The sequence below is a fragment of the Gavialis gangeticus genome, unplaced genomic scaffold (assembly GCF_001723915.1).
Source record: "Gavialis gangeticus isolate Ggan-Ray unplaced genomic scaffold, GavGan_comp1, whole genome shotgun sequence".
In the NCBI taxonomy this organism is placed as follows: Eukaryota; Metazoa; Chordata; order Crocodylia; family Gavialidae; genus Gavialis; species Gavialis gangeticus.
This window is the reverse complement of record NW_017729034.1, coordinates 9376376-9392347: the sequence shown is the minus strand read 5'-3', so window position 1 is coordinate 9392347 and position 15972 is coordinate 9376376. Positions and strand designations below refer to the sequence as shown.

The 15972-nt window shown below is 47.9% G+C and overlaps 1 protein-coding gene across 1 annotated transcript in view; it reads right to left on the bottom strand.

Moving 5' to 3' along the window:
- Positions 1 to 11024: 11024 nt before the first annotated feature.
- Positions 11025 to 15972, bottom strand: part of MAB21L3 (mab-21 like 3) — a 59675-nt gene continuing 54727 nt past the window's right edge. Inside the window, exons 5-7 of the mRNA XM_019527266.1 lie at positions 14816 to 14997; positions 13720 to 13914; positions 11025 to 11809 (exon numbers count right to left, since the gene is read on the bottom strand). Of these exons, the coding sequence (XP_019382811.1) occupies positions 11576 to 11809; positions 13720 to 13914; positions 14816 to 14997 (611 nt within the window). The 3' untranslated portion in view covers positions 11025 to 11575. The remainder of the gene's footprint in view (positions 11810 to 13719; positions 13915 to 14815; positions 14998 to 15972) is intronic.

Here is a 15972-nt window from a genome sequence, read left to right as displayed (position 1 = left end):
ATGTAGAGAAAGCACTCACAATAACTACTTCACAATTGAACTGAGGGTTTATAATGAACGAAAACACCAAGATATGGCAAGTGAGAACATGGGCCATAGGGTAGTTGGGGAAGTCAGATGAACTAATCTTAAAATGAGGGCGATAGTGTGCCTTAGGGGGCACAGGATGAGAGCCATCACAGGGGCAGATATCAGAAGAGGTATCACAGATTTTTGAACCCCAACTTATTCTTCTCTCTCCAGACAATTACTCCAGTAACCACAGGTAGAGTGGCTGTGGTTGATAGAACCCACTTGCAAACCAGCAGAACTAATAACTGGCAAACCACAAACACAAATTCACTTTGAATGAAGGACCCCAAAACAGCATTTATACAAGCTACAGTGCTAGAGCAACTTTGGCCCACAGAATTAATTGGGAATCTCATGACAGAAGCTTCTCTCAAGATTCCCTTGAGTTTTTGCATCTACCAAGGCCAGACATATCCTAGCAAATTTGTTTCCTTATGGAATTTTGACCTTTGTGACAGGGACTCTGCCATAGGAAAATGAGATACAGTGAAAGGAAAACTGATCAGAATGCTAGCCCTAGCTAGAAAGGTTTAACTTAAGTCTAGGGCAAAGATCTAGATCTTTTATTCCCATCTTCTCTTTCAAGGCTGTTCATGGTCTATACCTAGGCCAATGGTTTTCAAACTTTTTTCATTTACAGACCCCCTAAAAATTTTTGAATGGATGTTCAGACCCTTTTAAATTGTAAGTGTAGGCATTCACATAAGTTTGATTTATGACAATCATCTTTAGACATAGTCTGTAGATCCCCAGGGGCTCACAGGTTGAAAACCACTGCCCTAGGCTATTGATCTTGTAGACATAGGATCTTGTAAGGCTGAAAAAAACCTCACAAAGTCATTTATTCTAGCCCTCTGCATCTTGTCAGCAATCCCTCCACTCAAGGATGATCTCTACCATGGCTAATTGATAGGTCTTGAGATTACTTAAGAGTCCAGTTCTTGAGCCACAGACCATCTGCAGAAGTTGCTGGTCTTTTCACAGGGGAGGGTAGGCCATAGGCCAGGATTTCTCTCCTTTTCCTTCCTCTGATCTCTCCCTGCTTCTAAGATGAAACACTTTATCTTGAAACAGTCAGCTGCTTGGTTGAAGTTGCTGCACCATTGGAGTCAGTCAGCAGCCAACTCCTCCCAAGTCTTGATGTCAGAATCCATCTTACTGAGGTATGCCTTCAACGTCTTCTTATAGTGTTTCCTCTGGCCACTCAGGCTATTACTAAGCTGGGAGTAGAGCACTTGTTTTAAGAGTCAAGAGTCAGGCACCCACACAATGTCTGGTCCAGCAAAGTTGGTACTTGAGGAACACTGTCTCAGTGCTGGTAACATCGACTTCAGCAAGGATGTTGGTGTTTGTGCAATCTTCCTATTTGATATGGAGGATTTTTCTGGAAGTATTACTGGTGACACCTCTACAGGCTCTTGAGACGACAACAATATGACAACAGTCACTTATGTTTCACATCTGTAGAGGAGAGTGGGGATGATGACTGCATTGTAGACCTGGATACTGGTGTCTTTCCAGAGACTGCAATGAATAAAGACACATTAAAGCAATTTCCTAAAGGAGGCACTTGTGCACTGGATCCTATGCTGGACCTCCTCAATGTTCACTCTGAGAGAGGTGGCTACTGAGGTTGGGCCAGAGCTTGACTACCTTCATGGTCTTTCCCTTGATGGTAATTTGTAGATGGAGGGTCACATTCATGGATTCATGGCCCAGAGCACTTTAGTCTTTTTGATGTTGAGAGAGAAGGTCAGAAGTTCAGCAGGCTTCTCTAAAAAGATCCAGTGTGGTCTAGATGTTTTCCTCAGTGTGTGCAAGGATGGTGCAGTCATTGGCATATTGAAAGTCAAGGATGGTTGTTTTGAGTACTTTGGTCTTTGATCAAAAATGTCCCAGATTGAAGAACCCTCCATCCATTTGGTATTCTGTGTCAATTCCAGAAGGAAGGTATTCCTTAATAAGAACCAAGATGACTGTCAAAAAATGGACAGAGTTGAGGCAATGACACATTCTTGCTTGACTCCAGGTCTAATGACAAATGGATCTATCTCCAGTCTGCTACACAGAATGGTCGCAGTCCACGGACCATTTTGGAAAAGGCTTAGGATCTTGGTGTACTTTTCCAGACATCCAAATCTGGCCAGTACTTTCCACAAGGCTTCACGATTGATGGAGTCAAAGATCTTAGTGAGGTCAATGAAGGCCATATGCTGGCCTTGGTGTTGTTCCTAACACTTTTATTGGACCGGGTGGGCAACAAAGATCATGTCAATTGCTCCATGGGATGGTCTGAAACCACACTGAGATTCCAGCAGGACTTCCTCAGCAAAAGGTAAAAGACAGTTCAGGAGAATGTGAGCAAGGATTTTCCCTGCTGTGGAAAGGAGGGTGATACCTCAATAGTGCCTACATACAGACTTATCTCTTTTCTTGAAGGTAGTCGTGATGGTGGCATTTCTCAGGTCCCCAGGTACCTTCATTGTTCCAAATGTGTAGAATAAATTTGTGGAGTCTCAGTACCAGTTTGTTACCACCAGTTTTGTAGATTTCAGTAGGTATGTCAACTGGTTCAATGGCTTTGTTGTTCTTGGTTTCCTATGGCACACCAAATTTCTTCTAGAATAGGAGGTTTGGAATCCTTTTTCAGGGTAATGGGGGATTGATTTAATGGTGGTATCTGCCACGGTGGACTCGCAGTTCACGAGTGTCTCCAAGTGCTCTTTCTATCTAGCTTGGATAGATTCATTGTCTTTGAAGAGCATTGAGACATCCTGTGATTGCAAAAAAGTAGGACCGTGGGAAGCTGGGATATATGTGGCCTTCATGGCCCAGAAAAAGCTATGCATGTCATGTTTGTCATCATAGAGATGGATCTTCTTGATTTTATCTTACCACTATTGAGTTTTGATTTCCCAGATCCTCTTTTGAGCTTTGACTTTAGCCTTAAGAAGCTGATATATCTCCTTCTTCTGTTGAGATAGCTATACTAAATGCTCCCCCCTCAAATTGGTTTATCCACTTTACTTTTGAAATGACCTGCAGAAGAGTGAAACTGCTGCCATCAATTCTGTAGATTCCAGAATGACCAGAAAGTAACCAACCAACAGCATATTCTTCAGCTTCTGGAATACTAATAATGAGAACCCTGTTCATGCAAAAAATGTTGTAAATCCCTCATTATTCTTCTGTATTTTGATTTTTTTTTTTTTTGCTTGTTGTACATTGAACTCTGGCTTCAAATAAATCAGTTGATACACTGTATAATCAACTTTCAGCTTGCTAATTGACAAGGGAATTTATTAGGAAAAACTTTTTTGTTATTAGGGTAATTACACATTTGATGTTTTTTACCATTCATTTTTCACTGACTTACAGCAAAATAAAGCTATTAATCTCTTCATAGATTACAATAAACTAGGCATTATTTTTGTGTTTTAATCCACTTCCTTATACCAAGTAACATGTACCATGTCTCTCATTAATGTGGATTAGGTCAAAGTTTCTCTAACTAGCCAGGGGATCTGATGGTATCATATGTTAAGGCATGGCTAAGAGGTCTAGAGGTGTGAATTCAAACCTTACTCTGGACCCGTCTCAAAGGCCACCCCCAGCTGACTCATTAGTAAACAGGTCCCTGGTAGTCAGAGTGGGGAACATAGGTGGTTGGACACCTTAACCACACTAACTCCATAAACAGCCTAGACTCAGAGAGGACTGTAGCATGAAAGAAAGGGAAACACATCCAGGCATAGTATGGGTTGTAATCTAACCCACCTGCAGGGGCTGTCCAACCCTTATTATCACACCCCTAGTATTGTCCTATTGTCCTCTCTGGTGGGCATGGAGGACCAGGACTCCACAACCATGTGGATGTGGATCACCATGATCCATACTATACTTACTAAACATTTCACACAATGAATAGGAGTTGGTATCAGCAATGTCATAACCTCAAGGAATGCCAAAAATAAAGGTATGTTCGTTTTGGTTTCATGAGCCAATAACTGCTGCTCAGGCACCTACTTAGCACTTAGACCTGGGCTTGCAAAATGCACCATCTCTGAAAGTGATTAGCACAGGGATGAGCAATTATTTTGGGTGGAGGGCCACTTAACAAGTTTTAGTGGGCTGTCAAGGGCTGCAAGGGTAGTCCCACCCCGTGACAGGTGCCTGGCCACCATCTTGTGACTGGAAGTCCCACCTCCTAACCCCTGACGTTTGCCACTGGAATTCCCTCCCCTTGCCCCCAGAAGTACTCCTTTTGGGAAAGAAGTTTGCCATCTTGGAACTGGAAAAAAACAAATTATGTACTAAAAATCAAACATTGACAATAACATTTTAATTGTATTTTTAAAAATATTTTTGTCCTGATTTGTGTGCATTTTTGTGGTGTCTATAGAGGTGATTGCATAATAGCTCAAAATGAAGTCTTACTCTTGTACATTGTAGGGGAGTGTAGAGGGGTGGGGGTATGGGGTTTGTGGGGGACGTGTTTGTGGGGATGTGTGGGAGTGGGGTTTGTGGGATGTGCGGAGGGGGGTGCATGTGTGGTGGGTTGTGTGCACATAGTGAGCAGGAATCCCCTTAGAGGTGCATGGGGGTGTGTGTGTGTGTGGGAGTGCATGTGGGGAGGGTGTGGGTGGGTGCAGTGCTTGTGAGGTGTGAGGTTGTGTGGGGGTGGTCTTGAGGTTTGCAGGGGAGGGTTTGTGGGTATGGTGGGGTGTGCATGGGAGTCTCCTGTGTGTGCCCCCCTGAGCCAGTCAGCACCCACCTCCACCCTGCAAACAGCCAGGAGCCCATGCACCCCAGTACACCCTGTGCCTGCTCTGGACTCACCCCCGCCAGAGCAGAACAGCCAAAACCCACACACAGCCCCGACCAGGCTTGCCGCATGCCTGCTCTGCACTTCCTGCCCATGGTGCTTCCTGCTGCCCCCTGGGCACGCATCAGGGCTGGGGCAGCTTTGCAGCTGGACTGCCTTTCCAGGCAGCCCAGGTGATGGCAACTCCTTCCAGCTGCTGCCACCGCTCCAGCCCCATGGTACTAGTGGGGATCTGCGCTACACAGCCCTGGCCCCCTGTGCCCCACACCTGCTCCAGGCTTACCTGCCCAGGCTCTGCAGCTGTGGCACAGCACAGAAGCTGTTACTCAGCGTGGGGAGAAAGCGGCTCCTGCCCCTCCTGCTGCCAGAAGTTCCCTGCTGCAGCCACTGGAGCCTGTGCGGGGCTGCCCTGTATCTCCGCTACCATCACCACTGCCCCCAGGTGTCCCATGAGGCAGTGGTGGCAGGGCAGAGCAGATGCAGGGCAGCCCTGCGTGGGTTTCGGGTGGCTGCAGCAGGAACCTGGCAGCAAAAGGGGGAGGGAGACAGGCTGTTTTCTCCCCCATGCTGAGCAACAGGTTTTTGTTCCACTCCACAGCTACTGAGCCCAGATGGGTAAGCCAAGATCTGGTGCAGGCCACATAGGGTCAGGGCTGGGCAGTGCGGGTCCCTGCCAATACTGCCGTGCTGGGGCCAGTGGCAGCAGCTGCTGGAAGGAGCCACCTGCCACCTGGGCTGCTTAGAAAGGCAGCCCAGTTGCAGAGCTGCCCCAGCCCCACTGCGTGTTCAGGGGGTGGCAGGATGCACCACAGCTAGACTGGGGCTAGGCCAGGGGACTGAGGGACCCACTGCAGCTCCCTGGAATTCAGTTTAATTGTACTAGGGCAGCAGTTCTTAACCAGGTATTGTGACACCCCAGGGTGCCACAAGAGCCTTTTAAGGATGCACCACAGTATTAGCTCTGTTAGGTGTGCAAAAAACACCTATACGTGATTCACAAGATAAACCCAGTGATTTCAAGTAGGAATCTATATCCTCAAAAACATTCTTCCCTATTATGGTATTTCTGAGATCTTTGCAACAGAAAACTGGCTCTGGTATTTTTCTGTAGTCAAGAAACACATGAAAGCTAACAACTGGCATTTTCCAAGGGATGCCTTGAGTCTAGCAAGAGGTACCTTAACCCTCTAATGGCAATTCCAGGTTGTAGCCATATTGGCCTAGAGGAAAAGGCAATTCTAGGTTGTAACCTTATAATAGCTGAGAACAGCTGTCCTAAGGGAAGAGAACAGGTAGGAAAAGAGCTCCCAGAGCAGTTAACTACCTCAACAACAGAAGAGTGCAGGCACTTCACTGCAGACATAAGCTATTACCCTGCTAAGCATTTGCACAGAATGGCACTTAGATCACTGGGAAGCTTGTGAACTGCAAGTAAACTGACAATTAGCAGGCAGCCACCCTCATGGAAGACACCACTAACAATAAGAGCAACAGATAAACATGACAGGAAATAGGATAGGTCTAGTTAGACTGAGGCATTGCAGGAATTCAAGTAATCCTGGAGAGATACTATTTCCTCTCACCTTCTTGGTTTTGGCTTTGTTCTGATCGTGTTTCAACAGCCTATCACACACACAGACCAGGTTTGCAGTTCTGCATAGTGGGACCCAAGCTTTGCCACATACAACACACGCACAGGACTCCCGTGGATTCTGATCTGCAACAGACTCTCACAGAATCCTCTACCATTACATCAAGATGAATTCCATGAAGGCCTTTAAACCTGGAACAGTTTCTAGAGAATTTTCTGAACAAATAAACAGAAAAACCCTATAAAACATCATGGTCTCTAAGATTCTGAGCTTTCCTAGAGAGTTGTATTAGGGAAGAGCTGAAGAAATAAAGACACATTCATTTTCTTTAATGAGATGCACTTGTTTCCTCTGTGGGTTTGCTGCAAACAAACAGCAAGCCCATATACCCATTTTCTCTACAGTTTTACTAAATGAGGGTGGTCAAAGGCTGAGGGAAAAGACCCAAAAAACAAAAAATAAGTCCTGGAGAAACTATTCTTACCTGAAGAGACTCAGAGTCCTAGTTCATAGCAATCCTGGAGAAAGGCATTCAAAAGACCCTGCCTGTCTCCTTGTAGCAAAGCCCTCTGAAGGAGAGGAGATCAAAAGCCTATCAGCTGCTGGCTTCTCTGACTTTCTCTGAGAAGGAGGAGATGGATTCAGCAGAGAAAGGGTTTTCTGGAGTAGGCTAAAAACAGCTGACTTGGGGACTTGAAAATCTTTATCTGAATGTGGAAGAGTCAGTCATTTGTGGTCTGGAGGACAAATAGTTTATGTGCTTTTTCCTGTGTGTTGACAGAAAAATGTCCTCTTTCCTTTGAAACAATTGCTGTATTTTCACCTCATTTTCTCTGTGAGGGGCAACACATGCTTACCCATGTGGCCAACCATCAGGGGCATGCCTGCAATGTGAATGGGGGGGACTTGGCCCCCTGGTATCAGGAACAGACAAGATTAGAGAACTAAAGGTCTGGACTAGAGGCAGGAGATCAAGGTCAGGCAGGTTAGGAGGCTGAGGTCTATAAGGGATCAGGGTGTAGGTGGTTAACCTGGGTAGAACCACAGGCCAAGTGGAGAGGGTCAGGAACCTGGAGGGCATGGGTCTAAAATTGGTGCCACTAGCCAAGGGGTCTGGAGCAGGCACCTTTAGCTGCATGTGACCAGGACATGAGCTATTGCTTAGATAAGTCACATGCCAGAAGCCAGCTGTCTGAGGACAGGGATCTGGAGCCACAGGGGTCAAGGTGCCAGCATGGCAGTCTGGGAACATGAGGGTCTGGGTTAAAGTCGAGAATCAGGAATAGGTAGGTGGGAACCAGGATGAAATCATGAAGCAGGATCCAGGGCACAGGAGACCAGAAGTAGGGACCCAGAGGCCAAGGGCTAGAGAGGGCAGTATCATGTTTTGTTGAGTAGCCTGCTGGGCACTGAATGGTGACTGGGGCCAAGTGAGAGCAGTTAGGCCACTAGCCACCAGGCCAATTCAGGTAAGTAGGGCCAGCTGGTGGCAATTTGGCTAGCCTGCTGCCCTGACCTCCTGACACTAACCATCTAACCCTGTTAAATTCTACCAGCTCTGCCATAAGCCTGTAAGTTGCATAGAGTGACTGTAGCATATTGCTTATGACATCCCTCTCCAACTGACCTGCCATGCTGTGTCCAGAAGCCCTGTGCAAAGTCTATCTGCTTGCTTCCTCTTGTCACATGTTCCCCTGAGAATTCAGGGGAACCCAGAGCACCTACCCAGTGTGGGTTTGGGGAGAGCATGTGTTTGGGTGACAGAGGAATCTGATGATCAGGGCTTTGGCTATGAACTGCAGGATCCAGGATAAGGGGAGGGTGTGTACCTCTGATGCACCTTGAGACTCCATGCCAGGAGCAGTACCTGGGCTGTGCTCAGACTGCACAGGTAGAAGTGCATGGGGGATGCAGTGGTGGGCTCCCAACAGCCTGGTGAGTGCCCACCAGAGGACACTTAGCCAGATTCTTTCACCTCAGGGCCATGATCAGTTTTTGCTCATCAGTTGCTCCACAGTTACTTTCCACAGGAGTCCCAGAACTGTACTCCATTGGACACTGCATACCTACAGCCCTCATCTAGTTTCAGTCAGATTCAGCATGGTTTAATTCCTGTGTCTCTGGGATGGTAGGGTATAAAAGGTAAACAGCTGCTACCTTTCACAGTAGTAGTGGCCACATTTGGTGGTAGAGCGAGTAAATTGGAACCACCAGGCTCCTCACATGTAGGATGGTTGTGTCCGTCTTCCCAGGAGGTGGTGGAAGGTGGGTTGGCTGGAACAGCAGCACAGAGACGAGATGGGTGGTGATTCCCTGCACACACTGGGATCTTCCCCTGCATTGCCTCTATAACACCTTCCTTGACCCCATCCCTAGCACCCCTGACACAGCCAGCCTTCCTACCACATTTCCCTTCCTACCACTGGAGTAAGGGAAATGTGGAGACTGGGCAGCATTCAGGAGGGACAGCGAAGGCTGGTCAGACACCAGAAGTCAGAGGATTGGATCTAATAAATCTCTGATTTCTGCCACTATGCACTGGGTGATGAGAGCTGAGCCAACTCTGACAAGAATTGCTTTTCCCTTACTAAACCAGGATGGAGAAATGGAGAAACCTTAATGTACAATAATACGGGTGTGTGTGTGTGTGCGCGTGCACAGAGACTCCCTATGCCTGAAGAAGGGTGATTGCACACAAAAGCTTGCTAAGAATTTTTTTCCAGCTACTCAGTTGGTCTAATAAAAGATGATATATATATATATATATATATATATATCTGGGAACATGGGGGGGATATATATATATCTTTTATTAAACCAACTGAGTAGGGGGTATTCTGGAATTTGACACGAGGGGGTGCTGTCATGCCACAGTTTCCCAGTATTCGTGGGTAACTTAATGCTCTCTAGCCCCTTCCACCATTTCTCAAGGTTTCTTCAGCTTTGCCATCCTCTTAACTGCAGGGTGGCTGCAGGGAGGGAAGAAACCAAAGCGTGAAGCACTTCCCGTCTCTTTCCTTCTTGGCATCTGCAAATGGGGTGTGTTTTACTAATGCATCCTCTTGCTGAGCTTCACTGAAGGACTGATAAGGGGAGGCAGAGTTCAAAAGAGAGAGGTTGACTGGGCAGCAGCTGCTGCCGCCACTGTGCACAAAGGAGCTTTGTCTGCCCAAGCGATGGGTGCCTGATTCCTGCTGAGCGATGCATGTGGGCAAGGTGTGAGAAGTCCCTCATAAAACAACTGGTTGTAGCCACAGACGCAAGTATTCCTTGACAACCCTGATGGAGTGAGGCCATCCAGATGCTCTGTGGGCATATCGGATGGAGCTGGTACTGGGGACCTGATGTATACAGTGCACCTTATGTTTCCTTCACAGGGTGACAGCCAGGAAGGAAGGGGAGATGGGCTCTGTAGAGGGACTGATGTGACCCTGTCTGAGGGAGCTCTGAGGAAGGGAAGAGGGTCTGGAGGTGATAGGCAGGGGGAGGGATCTGGAAGGCAGGAAGCATTGATAACCTGATGCCACTGGCACCTTCTCTTTTCTGTGGAAATGCAGGCTGTTAAGCTGAGGGATATTTCTATGCTTGGTGGGTCAAGAAGAGAGAACAGAAGGGAGAGCTTTAGGGGAGAAAGCTCAAGAAGTCTGGGCCTGCGTACAGAGGAAACTGGCTTATGAGAGAGAGAAATTGAGTCTTTCAATGAGTGACTGGCAGGAGGAAAACTGGAAGGAGCTTGGAAAAGTGAGGGAAAAGAGATAACAGTGGTTTCCTATCACAGTGATGGCCACATGTCCATCTCAAGGAACTTTGGGCTGGCCACTGGCCACCCCAGTCCTCTCTATTGCAGTGATAGCCACACACCCATCTCAGTGATCTTTGGGCTAGCCATTCTTCACCCTAGTAACAACAAGAGCTTCATGCCCCCTGAAGTGTACAAGTAAATGAAAGGGTGTATGGGCCTAGAATGGAGATCAGGCTGTGTGATGGGCACTGCCAGAAGATGGTGTCCCTGCCAGGAGAGCTGAGAGGAGTTTTCTCAATCTGAGTACTTCAGAAAGCTGTGATCCATGCAGGAGGCAGGAAAAAGGCCATTTTATTGTACTTTGAGTCAATAAATAACATGAGCAGCATGACACCAGAACAAACGGTTATCTCAAAACTTGTTTCCTTGGAACACTGAGACTTTGCTTTGAAAATAGTATTGGGTATTATAATATTGAACATATTGCTTTGAAAAAATATATAAGCACTGGACCTCGTAGAAAATTCTTCAGCTGTCTTTTACCACCTGGAATGACAAAGGGACCAAAAGGCAGGAAATCTGTTCATCCCCTGGCCAACTGGGCAGAGCCAGAGGAGCAAGAGGCCTCTCATGGCAAACATCTTCATTGCATGCACTGTGTGGCACTGGGAAGGGTGGGAAAGGCAAAGGTAGACAGCTCCTCTCCCCATCCTGCCCTTCCAAGGAAAAATCTAGGGACAAAAATCAACAGGGAAGACAGCAGAGAAGACAAAAACCAGCAATTGGACTATTCATGCAATGATCTATTAAATTGTCTTTAGAGAGGTGGAAGTTCTGTGGAGCTGCAGATGGAGTATTGGAAATAACAATACATGGTGCTTCAGCAGAAATTTCCATCCAAACACCTCTGAACTCTCTACATGTGCTCAGTCCTCTATCCTTTTAACAACCTGCTGAGGAAAGTGGAGATTAACCCAGTTTAAAACATCAGTGTGGGGAGACACGGAAAGGTGAAGTGACATGCACATGGTTACAGAGTGGGTGGCAGGTGCTTGCTCTTGCCACTAGCCCATGCTGCCTTTGGTTTAGACATTACAGAACTGACCACTAGGAGGGCTGTGCTGCTCTGCCTGGTGGCTTAGGGGTTTGGATGGCAGTGACTTCAACTACAGATGGCACATGGCACTCGCTTGGCATGTGGTCTTGGTCTCTACCCATACCCAGCTGGACTCTTCTGTTTCATGATGCATTTGATCAGTGTCTGTGGAAGGGCAGGAAGAGCAACCACAAGCCACAAAAGGAGCTTGGGGTATGGACGGGACTGGATGGGGAGGCACTGGTAGTTCAGTCCAGGCAGAGCACAGGGTTCTCCAGGAAGATGATCAGTTTGCCTGCCACCAGGTCCAGGTCACTGGTGTTGGCATACTGGAACAGGTTTGCATCCCTGAGGAAGTAATGCTTCAGGAAGTGCTGGCTCACACACTTGTGCAGCTTCCGTACCAAGCGCAGGAAGCCCTCCCGGAAGTAGCGCCAGTCCTTGGCACGCGGGTACTTCTCACAGGTCCAGAGCAGCACCATCTGTGGGGGTAGAAGGGAACATTACAGGGCTGTTGCCAAGGGCCCACTCACCTGGGGAAAGGAGCTGGGCTTGCAGCCCTGGGGACTGGAAGCTGTGGCAGGGTGTGCTTCCCTGTGAATAAGCCTGGCTCCTGGCATGGACGGCTCACGAAGACAAGGGAATTAGCTCATGAAGACAAGGGAATTAGCTCCATTAGGCAGCCAGCCCTTACCTTCTCACTGCTGAGCAGACCCATCTGGGTGCTGTAATGAGTGCTGCAATGTGGACATTGGTGAATGAAACCCAAGGAGTCCTTTTCATACCATGGCCCCAGACAGCCATGAGAGGAAAACAGTCACTACTGGCACTGGCTAGCATAGAGCCAGGGACAACCAGCAGTTCCCTGAGTGACTCCACATGTGTCCCATTGCCTTTCAAAGGCTGTTCCCTTCTTCTGCTGGCCTCTTTGCGCCACAGTAGGTATTGGGAGGATTCTGGGGCTCATGGTAGTAAAAGGCTTTGGCCAAACAGACATTTTCCTGCCAAGCCCTGGAGAACCACTAAGAAACACCTCTGCCCTCTCACTTCTGCCCTGCTCCCTCCTGAGCCTGGTAAGTGAGCAGCGCATACAACATGAAGCAGCCCTCAGCATGTGCCCAGAGCCACCCTTGGGCCCTCCTGAGACACAGAAGGTGACAGAGCAGCACTCTGGTGTGCACTGAAGACCCCTCTAGGTTGTCTACTTTGCTAAATGGCTGGACCCTGGTGTGTGTGGAGCAGGTGTAAGTGGGAAGGGCTTTTTCCTTGATGATAGCCCAGGGTTTGCCCATGCAGACCTAGCCTCTGTGATCCTCAGGTGGTGGCATCTGTAGAAACTCCAAGTGTGTTCGTGTAACGTACAATGTTAGTCAAGAACTAGCAGCTGATCAGGCAATTACATGGGGCAGTGTAAGGCACAAGCAGCCTTCTTTCTGGTGCTGCCTGAATTCTGGATGCTGCCTTATAAATTTGCAACTGCTAATGCTTGTAGCTGTGCCTATGGGATGTAGACAGATGGCATCTGTTCTGCTGGGTAAGGGAAATGGCGGATAGCACTTTGAGGGGAGCTCCTGGGAAGGCAATGAGGAAGAACAGTAGCCATTTCAGCCCTGCTTATTTGAACTATAGCAGAACTCAGGTCATTCATAACTAGCTGGTTCCTAGCCCCCTTCATTCAAGGCAGATGGCTGGATGAAGGATGAGCTGATCACCTGTTCACTGTGGCTTTAACATCAAAGGATGCTGCTTCTCCTCTCAGCGGGAGCGCCTCCGCTGAGGGTCCTGCACAGCTCATTAGGGAAGTGGCACCCTTGGAAATAAAACCTTCAGCGAACAGCTGGAGTCCCTTCAGGAGTCCCACACAGTTGTTTGCTGTGGCTAGATATACCCCCAGCCCCAGAGACTTTGCAAACCCTCCTCTTTGTAAGGCAGTAAGGAACCTAATCTTGCCAAGTATCTGGGTTCTGCTGTCTTTTATTAGACCAAGTAAATAGTTGGAAAAAGGATCACCTTTCTTCGGCCATTGGGAGACTATGAGTTCTCCAAAGTAGAAAACAGACTTCGTGTTTATTTTAGCTTCTTTTCTACCCTGGAGAATTCATAAGAGCAGCAGAGTCTCCCTATGCCTGAAGAAGAGTGCTTGTGCCCAAAAGCTTGCAAAGAACTTTTTTCCAACTATTTACTTGGTCTAATAAAAGATATCATATCTACCCAAAGAACCTTGCTTGTGTATGTCCTTAGACCAACGTGGCTACAATCAACAGCCTCAGGTTCTGCTATATGTTTCCAGTCAGGAAGAGGTTCCTGCAATGAGGACACTGTTCACCTGCTACTGGCAGGATGGAAGGGGCTCCCCTTTTGCCTCCCCCATCACCATGATTGCTGTACCTACTTGGAGGTGGTAGGAAGTGAGAACAGGCTTGTTTCCTTTGCACCAGACGTCTTCCTTCATCTGCCTCATGACCCGGAAGCACTTCATGCGGCACCCCCCATCCTCATCAATGCCCTCCATCAATAGGCACTCAGCTCGAGAGAAGCCCAGCTGCCAGTGGTAATTGGAGCGGGCCAAGAGGTTAAAGCCAAATGACTGTAGAGGAGAGGGGAGGGAGACAGGATGAGATGCAAACTTGTCCCCAGAGCAGCACAGAACAGGCTAAAGGGAAGCCCCATAGCTCCTGTCTGCCACCTCTTGAGGTGCCTGGCATGGCACCCTGGACCAAGTCACAAGAGACAGACACAACAGACACCCTGATTCCTACCAAGTGTATCCTCATCTTGGCTGTCTGAACACAGAATTACACAACAGTTTCCTGACCTGGAGCTGCAGGATAGACAACAGGTCAGTGCTGACCTGACCAAGCTCAGCCCTGGCAGACCTTGGTCAATAACAGGACAAGACCAATAGAAGTGGGATAGTATGACAAGATGCTTTGCAGCGAAGAAATGTGACAGGAAGAGAGAGGAGACTAAAGCAGCAAGGGATGGTGGATATCAGGCTCCGGTGGAGCTGAGTGCACTGCCTCCACCTCTTCCTACTCATCTCTGCTCAGCAAACACTGGCCTTCCTGCAAGAACGCTTTGCAAAAACTAGGCCCCTGCCACACACTCGACATATTTCTTGATTAACTGGTTAATCATGCAATACATTTAGACCAGCCACACATGCAAAGTAATTATCATCCCCTGCTCCAGTCAGTCTGGGGCCCAGGCTGTGGGACTTTCATTTGTGGACCCCTAAAAAATGTTGAATGGTGGTGCAAACCCCTTTGGGAATTCTGAATGATTCAGAATGTATGGACCCCTCTAATTTGTAAGTGTGGGTATTCACATACTTTTGATTGACCATAGTCACATTTTGCAGACCCCTTAGACATAGTCTGAGGATACCTGGGCCTCCACAGATCACAGGTTAAAAAACACTGTTTTAGACAAGAAGGCAACACCCTCCACTGCACCACCAGGCCTCCCATTCCCCTAACACATGGTACCTTCACACATTGCACTTTCTCCTGGGAAGGCCAGCGCCTGAGGCAGCGAGGCCACTGGGCCTTCTCTGGCCAGCAGGTTAAGATCTCCACTGTAGGCACCAGCTCCACCTCTACTTGGAGGTCTGATGTTTCCACAGCAACTCGCACCACTGAACTGAAGCTCTCCAAAAGGCTGATTTTTCCTGGGAAGAAGCAACAAAAAGAAACAATAAAAAGGGGGCTGGTGTTCTGCACAAGCCACCCCAGAAGTGGTTTGATGCTCTTCATCTAGTGTGTACTCTGTAAGTCGTGGACCCACCTTAGCTCTTACTTTCCAACAGTGGGACCAAAGAGCAAGAAGAGGAAGCATGCAACACCAACTTTGCCCCTCAACATCTACTCTTTGGCTGTGTGGGACCCTGAAAATCACAAGACCAGCTGCAAACAAAGGTAAGCAGAATTGCTGTGGCTTAAACTTCTCCCATAGCACTGAACCCCAAGAGACAGCAAAGAAGATGACTAAGCCTCCCTAATTTCAAAACAGTCCAGAGAGAAGCCTTGCATCCAGAAACCTCCAATTCCTTATGGACTGTCTAGATCAGTGATTCTTAACCAGGGTTCCCTGAGATCCTTAGAAGTGAGTTTCAGAAAGTGTGAGGAAATAAGGCTCCAGGTGTGAGGAAATAAGCAGATAAGAGCAAGCTCAGGTTTCTCCCTGACTGGCTGCTCCCCCACCCTCACAGGTCCTTCTGCAAGGAAGTAAGCACTGTAATATATAAATCAGTTTTTGAAATGGGGTGCTGCTCAATTCACCAAAATTATGGAGGGTGCCTTGAGCCTAACAAGGAGTGCCTTGAGTCTACAGACATAGAGAACTACTGGTTTAGATCCATACATGAAATTTCTTGTGGGACCTATCATTGCCCTTGGTGCTCAGTCACACTGAGCCTTGTGGCCATGTCAGTGTCACAGGGGCAGGGTGTCAGTCGCACTGCTGAGGAAATAAGCCCTGTCCATGCCCTCCTGCTCCACATACACCATGACAAAAATAGGGTGGTGAAACAAGCCTGAAGAGCATCCTTGGCACTGTGTTTAAGACCTGGGTTTCCAACTGCTTCAAGAGTAGTGGTTCGGGAATCCCTCCTCTCTCTCTCTCTCTTTCTCTCTCTCTCTTTCTC